The sequence below is a fragment of the Phalacrocorax aristotelis genome, chromosome 6, assembly GCF_949628215.1.
Source record: "Phalacrocorax aristotelis chromosome 6, bGulAri2.1, whole genome shotgun sequence".
NCBI classification, from domain to species: Eukaryota; Metazoa; Chordata; class Aves; order Suliformes; family Phalacrocoracidae; genus Phalacrocorax; species Phalacrocorax aristotelis.
Genome location: NC_134281.1, coordinates 56,751,609 through 56,772,250, shown reverse-complemented (window position 1 = coordinate 56,772,250; position 20,642 = coordinate 56,751,609). Strand labels below are relative to the sequence as shown.

General features: G+C 38.2%; 1 protein-coding gene across 1 annotated transcript in view; it reads right to left on the bottom strand.

Moving 5' to 3' along the window:
• The window catches only part of PKN2 (protein kinase N2), a 56,563-nt gene that overhangs the window by 29,880 nt on the left and 6,041 nt on the right, over positions 1 to 20,642 (bottom strand). The window contains exon 2 of the mRNA XM_075098064.1: positions 1,875 to 2,175. Within this exon, the coding sequence (XP_074954165.1) occupies positions 1,875 to 2,175 (301 nt within the window). The remainder of the gene's footprint in view (positions 1 to 1,874; positions 2,176 to 20,642) is intronic.

Here is a 20,642-nt window from a genome sequence, read left to right as displayed (position 1 = left end):
AGAGAATATAAAGATCGACAGAATTACTAAGTTTTTTTCCTTGCATATTTCAATAATTAAAGCTGTAAAAGCTATCTTCCAGCAAGACTTTGAACAGAATGAAAGTTAAAAACATAATACTGAGAGGTTTAGCATGCATCAAAAGCAAGTAGGAGCACATAAGTTTATAAACTTTGACCTTTTATCCCTTCAGCCTTTCATGAGGTCTCTGGTATTTGAAACAAGGCAAGATGAGTCTGGCTGCTAACAGTTATTCACAAAAGCAATGGGCACTGCTGGCCTTTTCAGAAGTGTAGTGAGGATCTGAACAACATTATTTAGATCTCTGCATCCAAACCGTCTCTTTAGAACAAGTAAATGCTTTCTAGGGTTTACTGCATCTCCTGAGCCACACACGAGGACAATATTGCTCAGTAACGCATTGTGATGAGGGTTTTGAAGTGCTACACTGGGAGGGTGCATTCCAACAAGAGCATTCTGTGCTCATCCACTTTCTACTACTTAGATGAGCCTCACAAACTTATGCCCACACAAATTTTTATATTCAGTCTATACATAGTTGATATACAATTCCCTTTGTTTACTCTTCCCATTCCTTTAAAAGTTGCAGTACTGTCAACACTGAAGTGGATTTTCATAAACCTTAGCCTATATGTGACAGAATGCTTCATGCCTACTTAAAACCCAATCTATCTGTGAACCATACATTACTGCATTCATTCCCATTTCATGCTGCAGCAACCACTTTGCCTCACTAGTTGCAGCTGTTCCCCCCCTCTGCCCCTTGTATCCCGAAGATCAAAAGCAAAAAAAGCAGAGAATAAAGAGACTACCGTGCAGGCCGCCACGCACACTTCAACACTTCTGCAGCACGTCACTGGGCAGACAGTATGAGCTGCTGACATCACCTACCACTGGTTTCCTAAATTCTCACTGTAACCAACCCTTCTTCACAAGGATGAGGCGGTCTTTTATTCTACTGCCCAAGCTTCTTAAGGCTTGGCATTCACTTCAGAAAACACCTTCAATGGCTTGTGCACATTTATTAATGTTTTGCCAAAAAGAATCTGTGCAATGTGAAATCACCAGGCTGGCAATATCTCCCAAGTCATTCCACAAAGCTGAAAAAAGGCTGTTTACTTTCACAACATTCCATCTTAAAATACCAAGCCTGGTATTTTTAAAACACACATTCAAAATTAGTATTGACTCACTGCCATGCCACAGAAAATACTAATTAAAACCATTATTTACAACCATTCTGTGAAAACAATCTCAAATTGTCTTTAAAATGGTAGCTTCATTGTGGAAAAGCCTGAAGAATTAACAAATCATTGCCACAGTAAGAAATGTTTCAGAAGTTAGTCAGATAAACAGCATAACAGAAAAAGTTTAACAGTTAGATTTAAGCTAAAAAAGACCAAAACAAAAAACCCACAAACCAAACAAAACTTTAAAGTAAAAATATTATAATTTTTTTCCCCCATAAAAAGTTGTCAATACTGATGCCTACAGTGTAACTCGGAGAAAGTCACTGGAAGAGCTACTAAAATTTCTTTTCATACAGTGAAAAGCTATTAGGAAACATTAGAAGTATTTTAATATAGTAATAACTGAAAGCGAAGAACTGGTACATGTTAAGTTAGTCTTTAGAGCATCATCAAACAGTCCATGAAATGCAGCATTCCCCAGAAAACAGTTTAAAACTCAGGGGGACTGGACACTTATTTGTGAATCAAAACAAACAGGCATACATAATTAACAAACTTGCCAGCTACGGATTTGCTCATTCCCAGAGCAATTTTTTCAAGTGAAATGGGATACAGCTTATTTAAGCCAAGAGGAAAAACTGATTTCACAATAACGTATGGTACCTGCAACATCTTCTGGATCCGTTACAACAATGTGTGCATTTAACTCCTGTAACTTATGATGCAAGTCTTCTAACTTCTTATTCGATTTTTTCAAAATGTTGTCCACATACGCCAAGTTCTTTTTATCTGTCGTGACCTTCCTGAGGTTCTCCGCTCCCTCCTTGATTTTAAGTTCCTTCCTTATTTCCCGCTTGATTTGGTCCTTTATTTCATCCAGCTTCTGCTGTACCATTGTATCTGAAAAGTCCAACTTTTGGCCAGTGCTCACATTCTCAGAGGCTAGAAGACTTTTGGCATCCCCCTAGAGAAAAAAAAACAGTAATATAACTACGAGGAAACACTGTTTCTTGACAACATATGCTGCACACTTAAAATGACCAGGCTTTAGGCCCCTGTATATTAAAATATTCGCTTTGTAATACCATTTACTCACCATGGGCCTACATTCATGTTGCCCTACAGCAACAACCTCACAAGACATTACATGTAAAACATAACTGGAGTTAACATTTTACAACAGATTTACTTTAAATTTAGTGACAACTTTACTATGCCTATTTTTAACACCAAGAGATTTAAATACTTCTGGATTTGTCATGGCTGCTTGCCCGGCAGTTATATGCCTCAGAGCTAACGACTCACATTTGTAATTTTCTAGATTTACATGTGTGTTTTAATAGACCAAACTGATACACAAAATAAGACTAACTTCTAACAATTACTGTCTACAATGAGTTTTTATGCATTTGTTAGAATAGATTCCTTTCAAAGACTGCAAAACAAAAGTTAAAAACAACTTAGTGATGTTTGCAAATGTTTGGAGAAATACTGGCATCTTTATAAAGAACTGTCAAGATGTTACTGGAAAATAAGTTTGGTAGATTAAAAAAAATCCCTCAAGTAAAGACTTTCACTTAAAAAATATATTTTTTAAAATCTTTCTTGTGCAGGCAAACTAGGCTGAGATGAAGGGAAAAGTAAAAAGCTGCAGTGATGAATAGGAGGTGGTGTAGTAAGGAGGCAGGGGGTGAAAAGTCTTCAGACCACCAGTATATACGAGGCCACACTTGTGCCTAGTATATGCTTAAGTGTCATTGAGAAGTAAGAATACAAAGGGCATATTATACAACCTACATCAATAAAGTACAATTAAGTACATACGTAACTAACACTTCCTGTGTTTCTTATATGTGGACCCTGTACAATGAGCAGACACTAGGCCCTACCCAAGAAGTCTTAGCTAAGTGAGTGAAGATCAAAGGAGGGCTCTCCTGAACTTAGAATCTGATCCAGCCGTAATTCAGGATATATTTAGTAAATATGTGGCCTTATCTGTCCATAACTACCCCAAAGACCAACACTGAATTTTCTTAAACACAATGAAGAAAATGCCTGGACAGCAAGGTATTTGAAGGGATGATTAAGAAGTTGAAAGTCTTGGGTGTAAAATTAATTGCCATCACTATTTGCTCTTGGAAACACGAACAATACAGCACAGGGAACAGCAGAACACCACATTCAGGAGGGAGTTCAAGCATAGCATCAGGCTAATGAGCTGTCAGAACATCCCAGAACACATGATCTCTAGATATAGTCCACAGTGACTTGTTTGTTTCCAAAAGAATTTGGGGAAATAAGGATCATGAAGGTTGTGCCTGGGCCATACGTATCAACAGATAAAGCTGGTCAAACAATTTCAATCTGTGCACATTCCAGTGATACTGCCTTCTATAAGCAAGATCCAATCTACTAGTCCTTAACTATCATTTTACAGGTTTAAGAAATCATCTTTAAACTGCTCTTATTAAAACATTCCTATCCATAGCTGCTACTTTTAGCAAAAGAAGTTAGCAACTTAAAGATTCTTAAATATTAAAAGTAGTCGGAATCGCTATCTTGCCACAGAATTTGTATGTCAGTGAAAAAGACAATAAGCAATGCAGAAGTGACAAACAGAGAAAGAAAGGAAAGGGGAAAATCATGCAAGTTTATACTCAAAGTGCACTTGTGATTCCTGTAAGTACACTTCTTGCAGTGCAGATTAAAATAAATAATTTATTATGCATATGTGGAGAGGCTATTAATAGTTGTACTAAGAAATACATGACATTGTTTCCATATATAGGCACATAAAAAGAATAAGCTTCTTAAAAAATAATAATCAATAGTGATGAGCAACCAGTACAAAGGTTCATATCTTTAATGAAGGAAACCAACTACCACGTGCTGAGTGGTGTTTTGAGAAACAACTGAATTTGAAAATAAATTCATATAGCAGCTGTATTGCAAACTATTTAAGTAAAAAGTAAATCTGAATCTAGTTTGGATCTTTGATTTCCCTGTTTGTCTAACACATAACAAGTAAGGATGTTAAAAAAGAGCTTCAAGATTAGTATACTACTACTTAAGGTTTAAAAACACAGATCAAAAGTGTGTTTGTAAAAAAAGTGTGTATTTTTAAACCATAATCCTTTGCACTTGTTCTGCAAGCTTCCTAGAGATAAACTCATCATCTACCTCCCTCAAAGCATGATATTACACTCCTTCAAAGTTCGCAGAAAAAAGACAAGTGGTAAAATGTAAAAAACAAAGCACAAACAAAAAACCACAACAACCACCACACAAAAAAACCCACCAAAACACAACCCCCCCAAACCAAAACCAAACCAAATGATCCCAAAACAAAAAGAAAAACTTTATTCCTTACTCCAATAGCACCTGAAGTATGTTAAAGTTATGCCAAGAATGTACACTTCTCAAACAGAACAATATAATTAAAATATAAATAATTCAAGAAATATTCTCAACCAGGGTTTCCCAAAGAGACTTCAGTTAATTGTTTATCTATTGAACAACAACATATTTTGTTACAGGGAGATTTTTATCCTCCTACAAGCCCCATATCCCACCTGTTAAAGGAATGTTATGTTCTTCCATAAACAGGTTTTTGGAGCCCTTGTTCCAGATAGTGAGTCTCTAACAAGTCTTCAATTAACTTAAATCTCCATGATCATTAGTAATTTGCATTCCAAATTTCCAGTAATTAAGTTAAAGTTCTCCTCGGCTTGAGCAGTCTCAGCAGCATCTCTGTCCCTGGACTTAAGGGGTTCAGGATACAGGGTCTTCTTCAATCTGCTTCTGAGACAGCTCAGAGTTCAACAGTGTGCATGCTAATGCTGGAAGCTGGTCACATTGCCTATGCAGTTATGCACTCGTCTTTAAATCCTGCCAAAAGCCACAGGTGATACTCCTGCCTCTCTTGTCATCCAGAGTTAATTATACTTTTGAACTAAAAGTATCCTGTCACCTAGATGTGTCACCTGGCACAAAGGTCACTGTGAAATCGTCTTCCAAGGAGGCAGCTGGGCACTCGGTGACCCTGAAGGTCGCTGTGAATGCAGAGCGAGAGCGTGTTCTGCAAGCAAAGTCGCTCTGCTCCTGCACCGACGTGTTTTGCTGCTGGGATGCAACGAAGGTTTGAGACAGATCCTCATGCCAGAGAGATGAGCAGCCTCAGCAATGTTCCATCTTAAAATGGAGATAATGCCAAGATGGACACAACCGGACAGAGGGTACAATAGTTGAGTAAGAGAAGTGAGGTAGGATTTCTTCTTTAAAAAAGCACCTCCCAAAACACCAAACTCAAACTCTACTTTTAAACGAGCAGTGATTTAAAACACAGGATATTCCAGCTTTATTTGATGACAACCTATTAAAATCTCTTGTTAGAGCTGAATATTCTTTCAAAAACTTATTTTCCCCATTTGGATAAACTCCCTCCCAGGTTGAGCCTCACATCCATTAGGATGTAGGTATTCCGTCCCCTCAACCTGAAAGTTAAGTATGTCAAAAGAAACAACAGTTGGAGGTGGGGCTCAGGACCTTTCCTTTGCTCTGCTCAAGCAGGCAGGGTGCAAAGGCAGACGAAATCACCCACGTTCTCTACGCCAAGAAACCATCGATGGATTTTGCACAGCCACTTCCTTTGCTCTCCCTCCCAGAATCATTTAACATAAAGTATCTTAAGAGTGGAAATGCTCTGAAGCAGATAATGACTAAACCACTCCTGCTGGCAAAACAGAGAACAGGCCCCACTGCTTTAAGAAATCCAGGACAAAAGAATGGGCAGGCAGTTATTGATTCTCAGTTTCTATTTTTTAAATTCCGGTAGTGTTTTGACTTTCTGGTTAAAAGAGATGAGCCAACCTTTGCTGGGCGGTCCCAGGACTGGACCACTTGGCCGAGCAACTTTCTCTCCCCGCCACCACCGCAGCCTGCTGGTGACCCAGTTCTTTGCCCCGGCAGCAGCAAAGGTCAGCAGGCACCCGGTGCTGCTCGTAACAACCTGCTTCTGGGCTGTATGGAAAGCAATTAGAGGCAGTGGTGCATACTTCTTTGCAATGGGAAAATACATGTTTGTGAGCCAGACTGGAGACTTCTGAAACGTTTCAGCATGTAATGAAACTGAAGCCATGTTTACCACAATAAACTATCAAGGACCACAAATTAGATACTACTGCTTTAAAAAAAGAGAAAAAAAAAAAGAAAAAGGAACCGACATATATAGCTTTCCTACTGCAATGGCCTAATGACTCAACCTTGCTTTGATTGCTGGCTCAAAGACTATCTATTTACACAGATGAATTCAAGATGCCAGCCTTCAATTTCTGTACTCCTGGGAAATGTTTTAAGTATAGTTGCTGAAAATAATGGGTAGTGGTCTGAGCGTGTCTTTTAATAATACATGGAGTCTATTCTGGTTGATGTGGTAGAAGAGTAGTAATGTTGTTTATGAAAACCATGGGGACCCCTGAACTTTTTCTTTAGGTCAATTCTGATCCAAATAAATCGGTATGAAGCAGGTGCCTTGCCAAACTGCATTTACCACCCAAACTCCCATTTAAGAACAGAAATTGCAGAACGATGGAAATGGTACGGCTGAATAGAAGAGAGTACCATGAAGCTGAACATATCAGAGAATCTGCTTAAGTCGTGTAAACTGAATGACTTCCAATTCAAAATGAGATTCTCAAATTGCCACCTCTTAGAAGAAAAAGATAAGGCTAAAATCCTGGGCGTTAATAACTCCCAAAGATTTGCTCCTGAGAACACAGTATAGCTGCACTGTGTTATACCATGTATTCACCATGGAGAATATTGAATAGGGCAAGAACTCCAATTGCTGACTTCCGGAAGGAATTGTTATAAAAAGGTAAGTGGAACCTTAAACTACAGCATGCTTAACAGCTGATTAGTACTCGTGCATAGTATTATTTGCACTTCATATTGACTCAACCTGCCTTTAGGGAGTAGGGAAATAAAAAAGACCATATCAAAATTCACAGTAAAATTGTGTATATTTTTTCTTAAAACTATTAGCATTCATTTTTATGTGCTCTTGAATTTTAGTAACCACTTCAATAGACAATAATAGACAATTAAACAATAAGAAAACCTGTTTGACAAGTATAGTAAAAATGCTTGGCTGTTTAATGTAAGCATACTCATATCAAATATAAGAATAGGATTTTCATCCCATGTATGATTTAAAAGATATAATAATCCAGAAAGACTAAATGTTTATTAATTTTTAATTTCATTTTGAAGAGCTGGAAGTACAGATTCAAAACTATTAGGTCTCAGTATAATTTTCTGAATAATCTTTTAGAAAGAAAAAAAAAAAAGAGAAGGAAAAAGTTGTTTTTCTGAACTAACTGCCAAGGTCCCTGAAGCTCACTATAGTAATTCCTGAAACTACAGTAGTCTTTGATTTTAAGAACAATGTTAATCAATTGCAAACTTCCCTTCCCCCCTGAAGTCATTCATAAAACCAGATGTGACGGCTTGTCTGGATTACTGGAACTACATGGACTATTTCCTCCTGCCCAGAAGCAAATGTGATTGTGGTCAAGATCTCAGCGCTCACCCAACGTCAAGAACAAAAAAAACCTTGGAGGCTTAATAGATTTTGGCATTAGTTTGCTGTGCTAACATGCCGCAAATCAGGATTTAAATTTAATCTAAGTCACAGCTCTCTGCTTTGTAACAAGAGGCTGTTTAAGGCACAAATATCCATAGTGCATTGCATCATATGTGGATGAATTCAAGTAGGACGCTGATTAAATGGGGTTCAATTCCTGCGTGCAAACAGCGAGTGCCTGGCTGAATCTGTAAAAGATGAAATAGATTTAAGGAACACCTTGTTTTTTTTAAAATAAGGATGTCCAACCTACAGTCCTCAATCAGCTGGTCCCCTCTGTCCCTCTCCCAGTTTGAGCTGTTGCCGTGATGAACACTTCAGGAGGAATGTTAGCTTTTAATCACGCGGTAGCTGCTGGGCTGCAGCACTCAGTCCTACAACACCTGTATGAAAAGCTGCGTGCCTTGCCTCAGCCAGAGCATCGCACCTAAACAGGTAATAAAATTCCCTGGGGATTCCTTGCTATCAACCCCGATTTGGCCCGCTTTTATTAACGCAAAAAGCATGCTCCTGAAAAGGCGCTCCTAGAGCCGCACAGACTCGCTTACAGAACCGGAGCTGTGTCTGTGCTGTGCCAACATCGATTCTAGAAAGTGGCATAAGAGAGATTTGCTTTCTGTGGAAGAGAAGGAAAACGTTTGAAGAAATGCTTCCTTTGGCTGCTTCTTATTGTAGCAGCTCCCAATGGTTTTATTCTAAGAGGAGGATCTGCAAGGAGGCTTACAAAGAAATACGACATTGAAAGAAAATCCCCACAATCACTTTTCCCATGGTTGCGAGGACTCGGAGGCTATGGCACGGCACTAGCTGTGAGCACCCGAATCTGAAATCGGCGGATGGCTACAGCATCCAAGAAGTGTGACTAGATATTCCGGCAACAGGCGTGGTACAGACACTTCAGCAATTTGCAAGCTTTCATCTGTAACTTCAACTTCCTACTATCAGCCAAAAAATTCCAGCGGAAACAAACCTTACCCTCTCCAGTTTCGGATGTGCAAAAGAAACAGCGCGAATCCCCGTTACGACAAATGGGGCCTGCTGTCACAACTTTTATTTACACGTGCCCAGTAACAACGTCAGCATTAATACTACGCCTATAACACCACCACTCCTCCACTCTCTGAGAGACCTTGCTGTCTTCGTTTTAATTTATCTTCTAATTTTTAAGTGCATGCGAAGTACCAATGATGATCAGTGGTGCTACAGAAACTGAGTTAGTATAACAAGATAAACAAGCAGAATACATATTCAGAAGAAAACTGCATTCTACATAATTAATATGGTTCCAAGCAGACCACACACAGTAGTAGAAGCTCTATTAAATGCCAAAATACAAACGAGTTCTTTCAAGATACAGGGAAAAAGATTTTATGAACTGTTAATACCATACTGCATGCTGGAACTATCTCCAATAATGATGTATCATAGAACTGTGCCAAGACGACTGAAGTAATTCTCCCTAAAACACAGCCTCACCTAGATGCATGCAGTAGAAGCACTGAAATGATAATTTCTCACCTAATTCCTGTAACATTATCATAGGATGTATTCATAATGCAATAAACACACACGCACACCTGTTTAAAAGATATGGAAAACTAGGTGGACTAAAACTACAGTTCAAAAAAATGAAAGAGAAGCAAGTTCAAAGCAGCACAATGTGGTTTTAGAAAAGAAGTCCCTTAGTCACAGATTCTGAACTGGAGCTGAACTCTTAACGTACTGGAGTGGGCAGCGAAAATGGACATGCATGTGTGTCATATCTCCTCCTGCCAACGCAGGAATTCCATCCACAAACTTATTTGGCATTTTCTGAATTTAATTTGGAAAATTTAGTCTTCTTTTGAGACACACTTTGGGGAAAAATTCTTAAGATCCCGTTACACAAATAAAAATGTGAGGACTGGTAAATAGCAGAGAAATTACTATTTTTGTATGTTTGACAGTCTGAGGCTGCTTTGAAAAAAGCCTTAAATTTTTTAATTGATAGCAAAAATTAGCACTGAAACGGATCTAGGTTCTGGGGTTGGTTTGTTCATTTGTTATTTTAAACACTTTCAAATAAACACAGAGTTATTGTTTTCTTCAAGGTAACATCTGTAATTTTCTGTTCCACGTAAATATATGAACAACTTCATCCTAATGGTCTAGAATTATTTCTTGAATATATACAGTATGTACTTTTTAAAAAAATGTATATTTTAATATTCTTGCCAAACACTACATATGGGTAATGCATGGTATCCATGTCTTTTAGAAATTAATACACTCATTTTGAATTACTGCTAGGGACTAAACCAAGATTTTTTTGAGAGAAATTCGTATCACCAGACTTGGCTCAGTTTGACTTGATTGATTTCTCTGTAGTTACATTATGCTCAAGTTTGGTGCAAGCAGTTGTTTTACTGCTCTGAAACGCTTCAAGTCCAACATAACTTACTGAAGAGAGAGAACTATTTAAGATAAAGCTAAGGTCATGCAAATGTGTGGTGAATTTGCCTCTATGTACTAGTAATACAGGAATTAGTAATCTCTTCACAAGAGAGAAACACTCTCCCCCTTTCGCAAATAAAACATAACCAGTAAGGTATCTGAAGTGTGCGTTAAAGCAAACACCTAAAATAAAGCACTTCTGCTGCTACAGAAAGTATACTGCAGCAGTATACTGGGGCTGTCACCCCAGTATAAATAGTTTTATTGTTCCTTTTCTCACATAAAAGACTTGCCTAGTTTTGTCTAACATTCTGAGCAGAATATTACACATATAGCTCAACATGTTGGAAAAGATACTGCTACTCTTATCCAAGCTACAGGATATGATATTTAATTTGGTAGAAGAGATTTTCAAAGGTAAAAAGGTCAGTCAACAGACATGAGTCACAATCGTGCCTTATGACTTTGATAACTCCCCCTCAAACACAATGCACACTGTACAAAGGTGACAGTTTCTTAGGCATGCATCCAAAAAATATACTTACCTTAAAGTTGACATTTTAACATAGCTATACATTTTCAACAGCTGTAATGTTAACATTAAGATAAACATGTGTGGTGAAATTCCTGCTTGTGAAGAAGTTTTAATCACTGCGCAGAAATATTAAAATAAAACCCCAAGGAACTCAAACCCCAGTTATTAATACTTAATGACAAACAGGTCCACTCCCATTTGTAAGGTGGTTTTCTTACTATAGTAATAAAAATGAATTAGATAATAGCTACTGTTACCTAATCAAAAGGTATTATTTTCTATCTCAGATAATGCAACAGGTTGACCTTTCTGTTCATCCACAGATCACAATATCGGCTATTGCCACATCTGTAAGTGGTGCCACATAGAGTGTTACGCATTCTAACTAAACTCCAGGAGAATGCTACAAAAACAAGTAAGTACAATTTGGGACTTCTCTGTTCTTCCACTGCAAGTTAAAATCTTAAATCACTGAAATGACATAAAAGAAATTTTCAGCTAGCAAACAGGAATTTCACTATAATACATACAAGTGCCAGGACACTGTTAAAGAACAACACACTGGTTTCTCTAATCTGAAAAGCACAAAGTGATCCATGTACGAGAATCTCCGCTTCTGGGATGGATAATTATGATTTTGGGGAAAAAAAAATATAAGTCTCTGTTTCTGGGAATTCCACTTTCAGCACAGACAACTAATAACGTTAGTCCATTTAACTTTACTATATTTTACAGGAGCTATTTTTAGCCATTGCAAGACTAATGGAAGAGCTGAGTCTACATTCCACTCTAATTAAGCCATCGTCTTTAGCAGCCAACTATTTTGCACATTATAAATGCAGCAATACATATCAGAGATACTACTAACATCTGTTTTATGAGGCAACAGGCCAAGTGGCTAAATGCTAGATCTTGGTGAAGGAACCAGATTTTTTTTTTTTTTTTTTTGCTTTCTAGGACTGTGCAAGGGTGCCTTCACCACAGGTTATGGGTTCCCCAGCTTGGTAGCTGAATCTGTTACTGCAGGAACGGGATGTATGTTTGTATTTGTACCAAGGAGCTATTTCTTTATAGTCTACAACAGAGAACTCTCTCACAGTAGTTTTGGCTATTATATCTGAGGTTAGTTAAGTTCATACCCTACACCCCAACCATCTGGAAATGCTGCTCGTGTTTTCGTCTCCAGCAGTAAAAGAAGGATGGAAAAGCCACCTTAAATCCCTTCCTCATCTTTACAGGTGGTCAGTAGAAAAGATCACTTTTCACTGTTGCGGATAAGTATTGCCACACCCAAAATTCCGCTTGCAGAGATGCAGGCAACTCATTCCATGCCTTTCCAGTAAAAGTTTATGGATGAACACAGAGTTATTTATAGAAGCATTACTTCACATCCCCATTTGTCTGAGACTTTTACAGAGCATCACTGATGCATACTGTGATACATTTGAATAGTGTTTTTGCAACCCTTCTTTCTCTGCCCCTTAAAACATGGTAGGAAACTTCTCACTGGGCCTTACTGCCCATTTGCTATTTAAGAATTCCCTAGGTATTCGAGAAGTCATGAAGAAACAGAGCCTGTCTTAACCTATAACACAAGCAAAAAGAAAAACCCCTGACTTAATGGCTTGATATGCAATAGCGATAAAAAGAGGCCGGTGGTTTCACTTACTGATTTTGTGGACTACAAAAAATTCTTAATGCATCTACATTTCAAAATACAAATCTGCCTGAAGTTTTGGTTTTAAAAACTTCCTACATTTTCTTAGTTATTTTATGAGCTCTGATCCCCCACTGACATGTGGTAGAGTCATCCAAATCTACCTTCTTACAACCCAAAAACGAACCTCTGACATTTATATGAAGTTGAGAGTGAGAAGAGCTGAAAAAGACTAGGATTTTAGCTCAACGATTTCTTAATGCTCATTTAGTAAGTTTTACTCTTTATGTTCTCTCTCCGTACCATCTCCCAAGTAAGCTGTTTCCTGTTTTGCATACATACTTGTGTAGGACTCTTCCATCTAGCTCTAGTTACCAGCACAGTTTCAATATCAGCTAAATTGAAAATGGGAAGCATCAGTTTCAAAATAACCAATAACCAATGAGCCCTGTAACGTAACAGAAATAAAGCAGCATAAACCATCAGCTTTTCAATGCATCATGTATAGATGGGCCTATAAAAGTAGATCTTAAAGGATATACTATAGACCCAAGTTTACATAAGAACAGTAGAAAGTTTGCACCTTACAACTGCATTAAACTAGGGGAATGCTATGTTGCATTTTACACCGCTGAGTATTCAGAAAGCCCACAATGAGGCATACTTGTTAGTGATTTCAAAGTCCTTCCTTTTTCAGAGTGGGTAAGATTACACATGCATTCTATGTGTTTTCCAGCACCAGTCATGTGAATGGAAACTTGAACGTGGTATTTAACCTCTGTTTATCCTAAATTGATCCATTTTTTAATGTTAAAAGCCTCACCCTATTTTATAGGGCATATATACACAATAGCTTTCACACACACAATTTAAAAAAAAAAACGTTCTAGGAATATTTGTTGCCAATATTCCAGTGTAACTGACTCTGATATGTTCATAACTTTCAAGACATTCTTCAAGGCTAGAAGTTTTCCACTTCATTCCAGTTCAGAAGCATTTTAGTTAGCAGCCTGAGAAAAACCTTTAGTAATCGAAACTGTAGCATGAAAAATATGTTAAAAGAAGTAGAATATTCTGCTTTATTAATAACCAAGAGCTAAAAAAATACTCTAGATATGACATTCAGCAAAACCTTCATGAAGAAGTCCTTTAAGCTAAAGAAAGAAATCACTGCAGTCAGAAGCTATTTATGGTTGAAGTTTAACCTGTTGCATTCCCAGGAGTACCTACCATGTATTCCTCTGTAATGAGCTACCTAATCTAAAGCATGTCATCTTTAGGAGAGAAAAAATATACAAACTAACTTTTGACTGAAACATGCCAGCAGGAGGACTTCTACTTGATCAAAGAGACCAGCATATTCTGACAGAAACTTAAATTTTAGGAGGTGGTGGCTATTTCCTAGCGGTATTTGAAAGGGGGCAGGGTTGGTTTGTATGTGTGGGTGTGTGTTTTTTAAGGATCTCTCAAGCATTCTATTAAAGATGTCAAGAGACACAGGAGAAAAATAAAGAGTCATCTCTAAAATAAAAAAGAAATTAAGCCACACAAAGATAAAGTTCAGTCTCAATCTGTCTACACCATCTTCCAAAATAAGATACTATATTTAGCTCAGGCTAGCATCCTCTCAACTGTATGTTTCTCTGACCTCTCTGAGCATTATTGGTTTCTTTTTCACACCCTTCCCACTGTTTTACCTAGCCAGGATGCAATGAACTGGCATTATTGCAAACATTCTGGGGTACAGCCAATGCTTCTGCCTAGACACAGGTTCTCCCCGTTTTCTGAAAATGCCAGAACCACAGCCAGCCCGTCCCTTCTCCTTTTGCTAACCCTGAGGGAGGCAGTGGCACCTCTGATCATTCCCAGTATGTGCCACCAAAATGGTCATTGCTCAGTAGACGTACTTGACTACGTACTAAGCTTCAAGTATATTCACTGCGATAAGTAAACCCTTAAATACTTCAGGACAGCAGACAGATGATTTTATAACAGTGGAAAAATTAATAAAAGTAATCACAAACATCTTCATTTTCAACATACATGGTTGGCAAAGTGCAAGACAGAAATTAGTGAAGGAAGTCTGCAGAGAATATTACAGCTAGATGGAAGTCAAGAAGAAAATAAATCAACAGCATAGTTTAGAAATTTAGAATATGGATACCTGTAGTTAAGTTTTAAAAATCTGTTTACTTCCAGTACTGTATAGACCTTAAATTGACAGTAAATTAATTCAAGTAAATGCAACAGACAGGAGGGCAGGCAAATGCTAAAGAAATTAAATGTTACTTTTGAGCCCATAAAACAGTATTGTCTATTATAGAAAGGAAAGAGCTACAAAAATGGGAGACCACTCACAGAACTTGTATCTCCCTTGCTTTTCTTTCATACCCAAGGTCATCTGGTTCAAGAATCAAACTGGAGTTAAAGAAACCAATTCCCATGTGTACAGCAGCCGCTGCCCTGACTATGTCACTGAGTTACTCCCATCAAAAAGAAACACTTCAAAAAAGAACACTTTAATATTGGTGCTGGCTCCTAACCTGAAGAATAGAAGACAATACTACTCTACAGCAGACAGATGTTCTTTCTCCTCCTGCACTTAAGAAACTACTAAGGATTTTTAAAATTCTGTTAGAATTAAAGCTTGAGAATACATTCACTGGCACTCTTGTACAGAATCCTAATACAGGTGAACACCAATTCCTAAAGCATTTAGATTAACAATCATAAGTTGTTTCCGTATTTTGCAGTATGTTACAATGAAAGGCAGAATTCAAGGAAGGCGTTTGCCCCCAAACCAGAAATGAGCTGCTGCTGAATGCCACGTGCTTTGCCATAGATACTCATTTTATTTGAAAAGTGCACATACAAAATGAAAAAAGTCAGATTTAGATACCAGTTTGTGAAGTGGCTTATGTGATGAGGAACTGTATTTGAGCCAACTTGATAAAGATGAGTCGTTAAAACTGATGACATTTTTCCTCCCATACTTGACAAATACTTAGTTTGACTCAGATTAACTGGTATAAATAAAGGTGTAGAGAACAACAATTAGAAACCCTCTCAAATAAGTGATTTTGTTCTAATATTAAAGTACTACCTGTTTTAAATTTCAAAATATCACATTTCCATCTCTTCAGGAGATGAGAGACTGAAGACAAATCCTAGCAACTTGTAGAAAAATCATTAAATAATGGGTTAAGTTTCAAGAATAAAATTTAAATAATCTTCCTGAGGATCTCTAATCATACAGATATGATAGATTGCAAATGATAACTTTTTAACATCCAGTCATTCTCAGCCTAAAACACCGGCTTCATACGAGCTTATAAATAAGCAATAAACAAACTCAAATATTGAAGAAAACACGCTTCCATTAAAGGAGATTGCCGAGTCCTAAATGGGCAGCAGTTCAAGAATGCTACACTAGTAGTCAGGCATGTACGATTTACAGTACTTTTACTTCTCTACTGCTGCCACTAAGTTTAGAACATGTCCTACAAAAAGGCCTTGCTGATCTTAAAATGTTCTGTAGATCTGTAGTATGCTTATTTTGGTACTTTTCAATACAAGACTTTGAAACCCTGCCTTGAGTCTAACTCTGTCTTCTATAACCTTTTGCTAGAATCTAGTTTCCTGTATTCCCTCTCCCCACCCCATTACACCCGGGTAGTTCCCACGTGCTCCGGACAGGTTGTCAGTAGCATACACCCTTACAACTTTAGATGTTAGTAAGGTACTTTTGCCTTTTATTTTTAAGAAAATCTGACACTTTGTCATCATTTGTCTTACAATTTTAGCCAACAAAATCTGAGAATCAGGAAAGAAATAATCTTGTCATGTCATATGCAGATCTGTCTATAAAAGGAACATCCTCTTAAAACACATTCCACTTAATTGTTTTGCAACATCTTCCTGTATAAACAAACACATGAAGTAGAACAGCAGTGGATGGTTTTACATATTAGGCTTGTAAAAAGCAAAAGGCCACACAGCCAATTTGCATTCCTCCTAAATTCTTAATAATAGCTTTGGAGGCTTTTGGACTTACGTTACTTAGAAATCCAAGTGATAAGATAACATGCATCACAACGATGAAAGAGGAATTTCACTCTCGTATCTAATAACCTAAGTGGCGTAAACAGTGTAAGCCCTAGAGCCTATCGTAAAAGGGGTTATGTTCCTCTTACTGCAGAAGAGGAGAACTAAGCAAGTTTTTTCCATTTATCTAAGGACTGGCATAAAGTTTCTTGCCCACATTAAACAAACAAGCCAGTTGTTAGTAGAGAGCTTTGGAACATCTGGAATCACCAAAAACACTCTTCTTGTTTATTCTAAAGATAATCCTTCACCCCAACAGCGCAAATTTAAAAACAAAACAAAACAAACTTCCAATATTCTAATGACATAGCTGAGTTATGATGACAACACACCCAGAGTTAGTAAATGGGTGGAAGGAGAAAGAATTGATAATTCTGAAAATTAATCCAATACCATGAGAACTTTGAAAACATTTAATCACTTTGTTACCTCAAATTTGTTATTTCTGCACCGTATTTTCAGGGCTTTTCCCCAAAAAATTTGGCTAGGCCTCTGAAGCACAGCATCAGTCTCGTACACAGTAGTTCAAAGTCCTCTAAGTGGTGCTTTAACTGATGCTCATGTGACCATTAGGAGGCATTCTGTTGTTGCAAACGTTTAACTCATTGTTTGGGGCTTTTTCCTACTAAATATTCAAGTGGTTCACAGTTATGGAACTATTCAGCAACTGACAAATGTATTAATACCAAACTGTAATACCTCACACTATTATCTTTATGGACAGTAATTTTATATTATTATTGGCACCATAAGTTGTCTTCCCTCCAAAACACGATCCCATCTGTTTCAATTGTATGCTGACTTTTTCTTTCACTTAAGTTAGAGAAACAGCAAAAAGACTCAAGATGTTTCAAAACCACTCCTTGCCTGGAGTGTATAAAAGGTTTAACAGCAACTTGTGAGCGCTAACAAATAAAGTTGTGGTCACATCCCCACATTCACCTAGCACGCTACCACAAAACCATAACACTGTTCTCAACCTTCAACATCAAACTAAATGAAACTACATCTTCTGTCCATGCATCATGTCCAAAACAATTCTATTTTCAATGCTTTTTTCAGAGAAGCAGGTTTTTTTCGGGTCACAGGCAGCATATTGTGAGACCTTGCACTTGGAGAATGCGAAGCTAGAGAATTGCCATACACAGTGCATGGACTGTTCATTATCTGTATATTCATCTGCAGCAGAACTGGACTCTCTTCACAGTCCCTAGCTCTAAGCCACACACAGGAGAGTAAATCTCAGCCTGTAATCTGATAAACATTTTACTGCATAAACCAGCATTGCAGGCAAAAAAAGCACCCTGAAGAACCGGCAGTCCTAACCTCCCCTAACACTTTGTTCCTGCCCCAGACCATTTGCTATCAGCTATGCCAGTACAAACCTTTATATGGCTACACAGTGAACCGGACTGTGAATGTGATCTGGCTGAAAACTGATTTAGGGGGGAAAAACCCCCCAGCAAAACAAAACTAACAACAACAGCTGTTCACCGTAGAGCTGTCTGCAAAAGCAAAGCAACCCAACATGACACACGCCTGTTTTCAGCGGCCGTACCAGCGGATGGAGTCTGACACTTCCTTTGAACAACAGCCTCAAGTCAGTTCAGGCAAAGCTTCCGGTTCCAGCACACAGAGTGGTCAATGAACCAACTAGAACTTTTCTGTCCTAGATCTACGTCACAAAACTGCCTTGTGTCTTAGCGATCTGCAACAAAAAGCCCAGACTGCATATACTTTTTGACAGTTTTCAAAAACACGTGTGTTAAAGTTCCTTAGCTCATAAGCAAAGCATAGTGCCAGCGATATACTAAGCTGTATCATTAATATTATTTCCTGTTCAATTAGGTGGTTTGTGTTTGGGACTTTTTTAAGAAAAAAGACTTTTCTGCCTCTTTTAATCACCAACTCTCAGTTTCTCCTCAAAAGTTACATGAAGTTTATACATGAAAAAAATTTATATACATACATACAGACAGATAGAAAAATATTTTCAGAGCAGCTAAGCACCACAATTATTGGCAAGTACTGTTTCCAAATCAGGTAAATAACAATTACACTTACTATTAGCTCTTGTTCCTTTTAATAGCCTATTTATTTCAATACTCTAACATATGTGAGCACACAGAAGGATGTTACATATGTACTTATGAAGTTTATGTGCATGTATTTTAAATTTCATAAAGAAATTGTACATGACAGTGACCTTTAAGCCCTTTCAGTATTAACTTTTATGAGATAACAAAAAAAGGTGCATCAGCCCTTACATTCCAAGAGTTGAGCAATATTCTCCGGGTTGAAGGCCCAGCACTAAGAAAACTACTACTGTTGTAGTAATCCACGTGAGAATTTCTCCTTTCTGACATGATCTGCTTGCAAGCGTTTCTATCACACTGACAGACAGAGCCCCACGTTATCCCTGTGATTTATCTCAGAACTCTGATACAATCTATTAGCACCTTGGTATTGCAGACTTAATTATGCCTTCTCCTGGCTATAGATCTGCCACCTATTATACTTTGTGACACTCTAATAACAGTTGTGGAAAGTTAGTGGAAAGCTGTGCCCCTGGTTCTTCTCAACAGAAATAGCACTGGTTCTGCTACTTTCATTTTTCAGGTTAACACGTGCTTGTGTTTAATGGAAACTTAAAATCTATGAGCCCTGCTACCCTGTTGCAGGATAGTAAGTGTTTGAAAAAACCTCAGCAGAAAACCCAGTTTGCTTCAGCACCAGACAACCATACATAAGACGACAGACATGAAACAGATACTATAAGCTTTTGATTAAAGCTCTCCAATCTGTAGTTATTTAGAGAACAAGTCAGAAATTCTCTGTCATTTAAAAACCAATACATCTCCAGTGAAGAAAGTCAGGCTTAAAGAAATCCACAGATTGGAGCCAGAAAAAACTAACTAATTTAGTCATGTCCACATTAAGGTTTTTACCAACCTAGCCCAACTTCCCTGATTCACATAATGGGCCAGAGCAAACCCTCCCTGGGTCCTGCCATGTACCAACCTTTCTTTATAGCACCAAAAAAGAAAAGGAAAATTGGCATATATTAACCTTTTATAGCCCAGCCCTTCCCAGTCAATCATGTCTTATTTGGTACCTGATAGCTACCTAGATATCTATAATAAACAACAAAGGACAGATGCAGTGTCCTAGCAAAACTACACTTATGCTAACATTCCTGTTTTTCCCCCTGGCCCAGGAGAAGCGACACTACGCTGACGAGAGCAGAGTCTTGCCACCATGGTGCATCCACTCCAGAAGCGCTCTGTACTTCTGTACAGTTCCTGTAGCAGCAAACAGGAACTACAGCCAAAGCAGGCATCATGTCGGTACACAGTATAGGAACCTGCATCTGTACCTAATATCAAGAAAAATAGGTGTGGCCTACTCTTAAAAAACCATCAGATCAGCACTTCCTACAGCTGGTGGGCCCGCAGCTGAGCCAGAGTAACTGATCCTGTGAATTCTCTAACTCACCCTTTTTGTGAAGTTAAATCCATTAGCCTGAATAGATTGATTTCAGCCTCTTCTATTACCCACAATACAACAGCAGCAGAATTCCCAGCAGAGCTGGTCCATTTAGCTGAACATCAGCCTACAGCTGCAGGCTACTATCCTGTTCATAGCACTGCCTGCTCACCGCAGAGCTCAGCTCCTCGCCAGCTGCCAGAAGTTGCGCCGGCAAAGTTGACGGATGCCACAAAACTGCATTAGTTTGACACGCGGTCACAGAATTCCTGAAGGTCTGGGAAAGCACGAAGCGCAGTGACAAAACCCACAGAGCAGAACTTTGCTCCGTAGGATGGACACCCAGACTGCCATGCAAGTAGTTCAGTTCAGTGGTGAGCTGTCAAACACAGTCAGTAATCACTAACTGTAAAATGGCAGTCAGAAAAAAAACGGTGTGGACTTGTGTCATTGTGACACAATTCTATTGCTGCAGTTCAAATAAACAAACTAATCAGATATAATGTTACTATAAGGACAGGCCCAAAGGATTTTGTTACCCAATGGCACTACTAGTTTCTGTTTCAGCGTAGT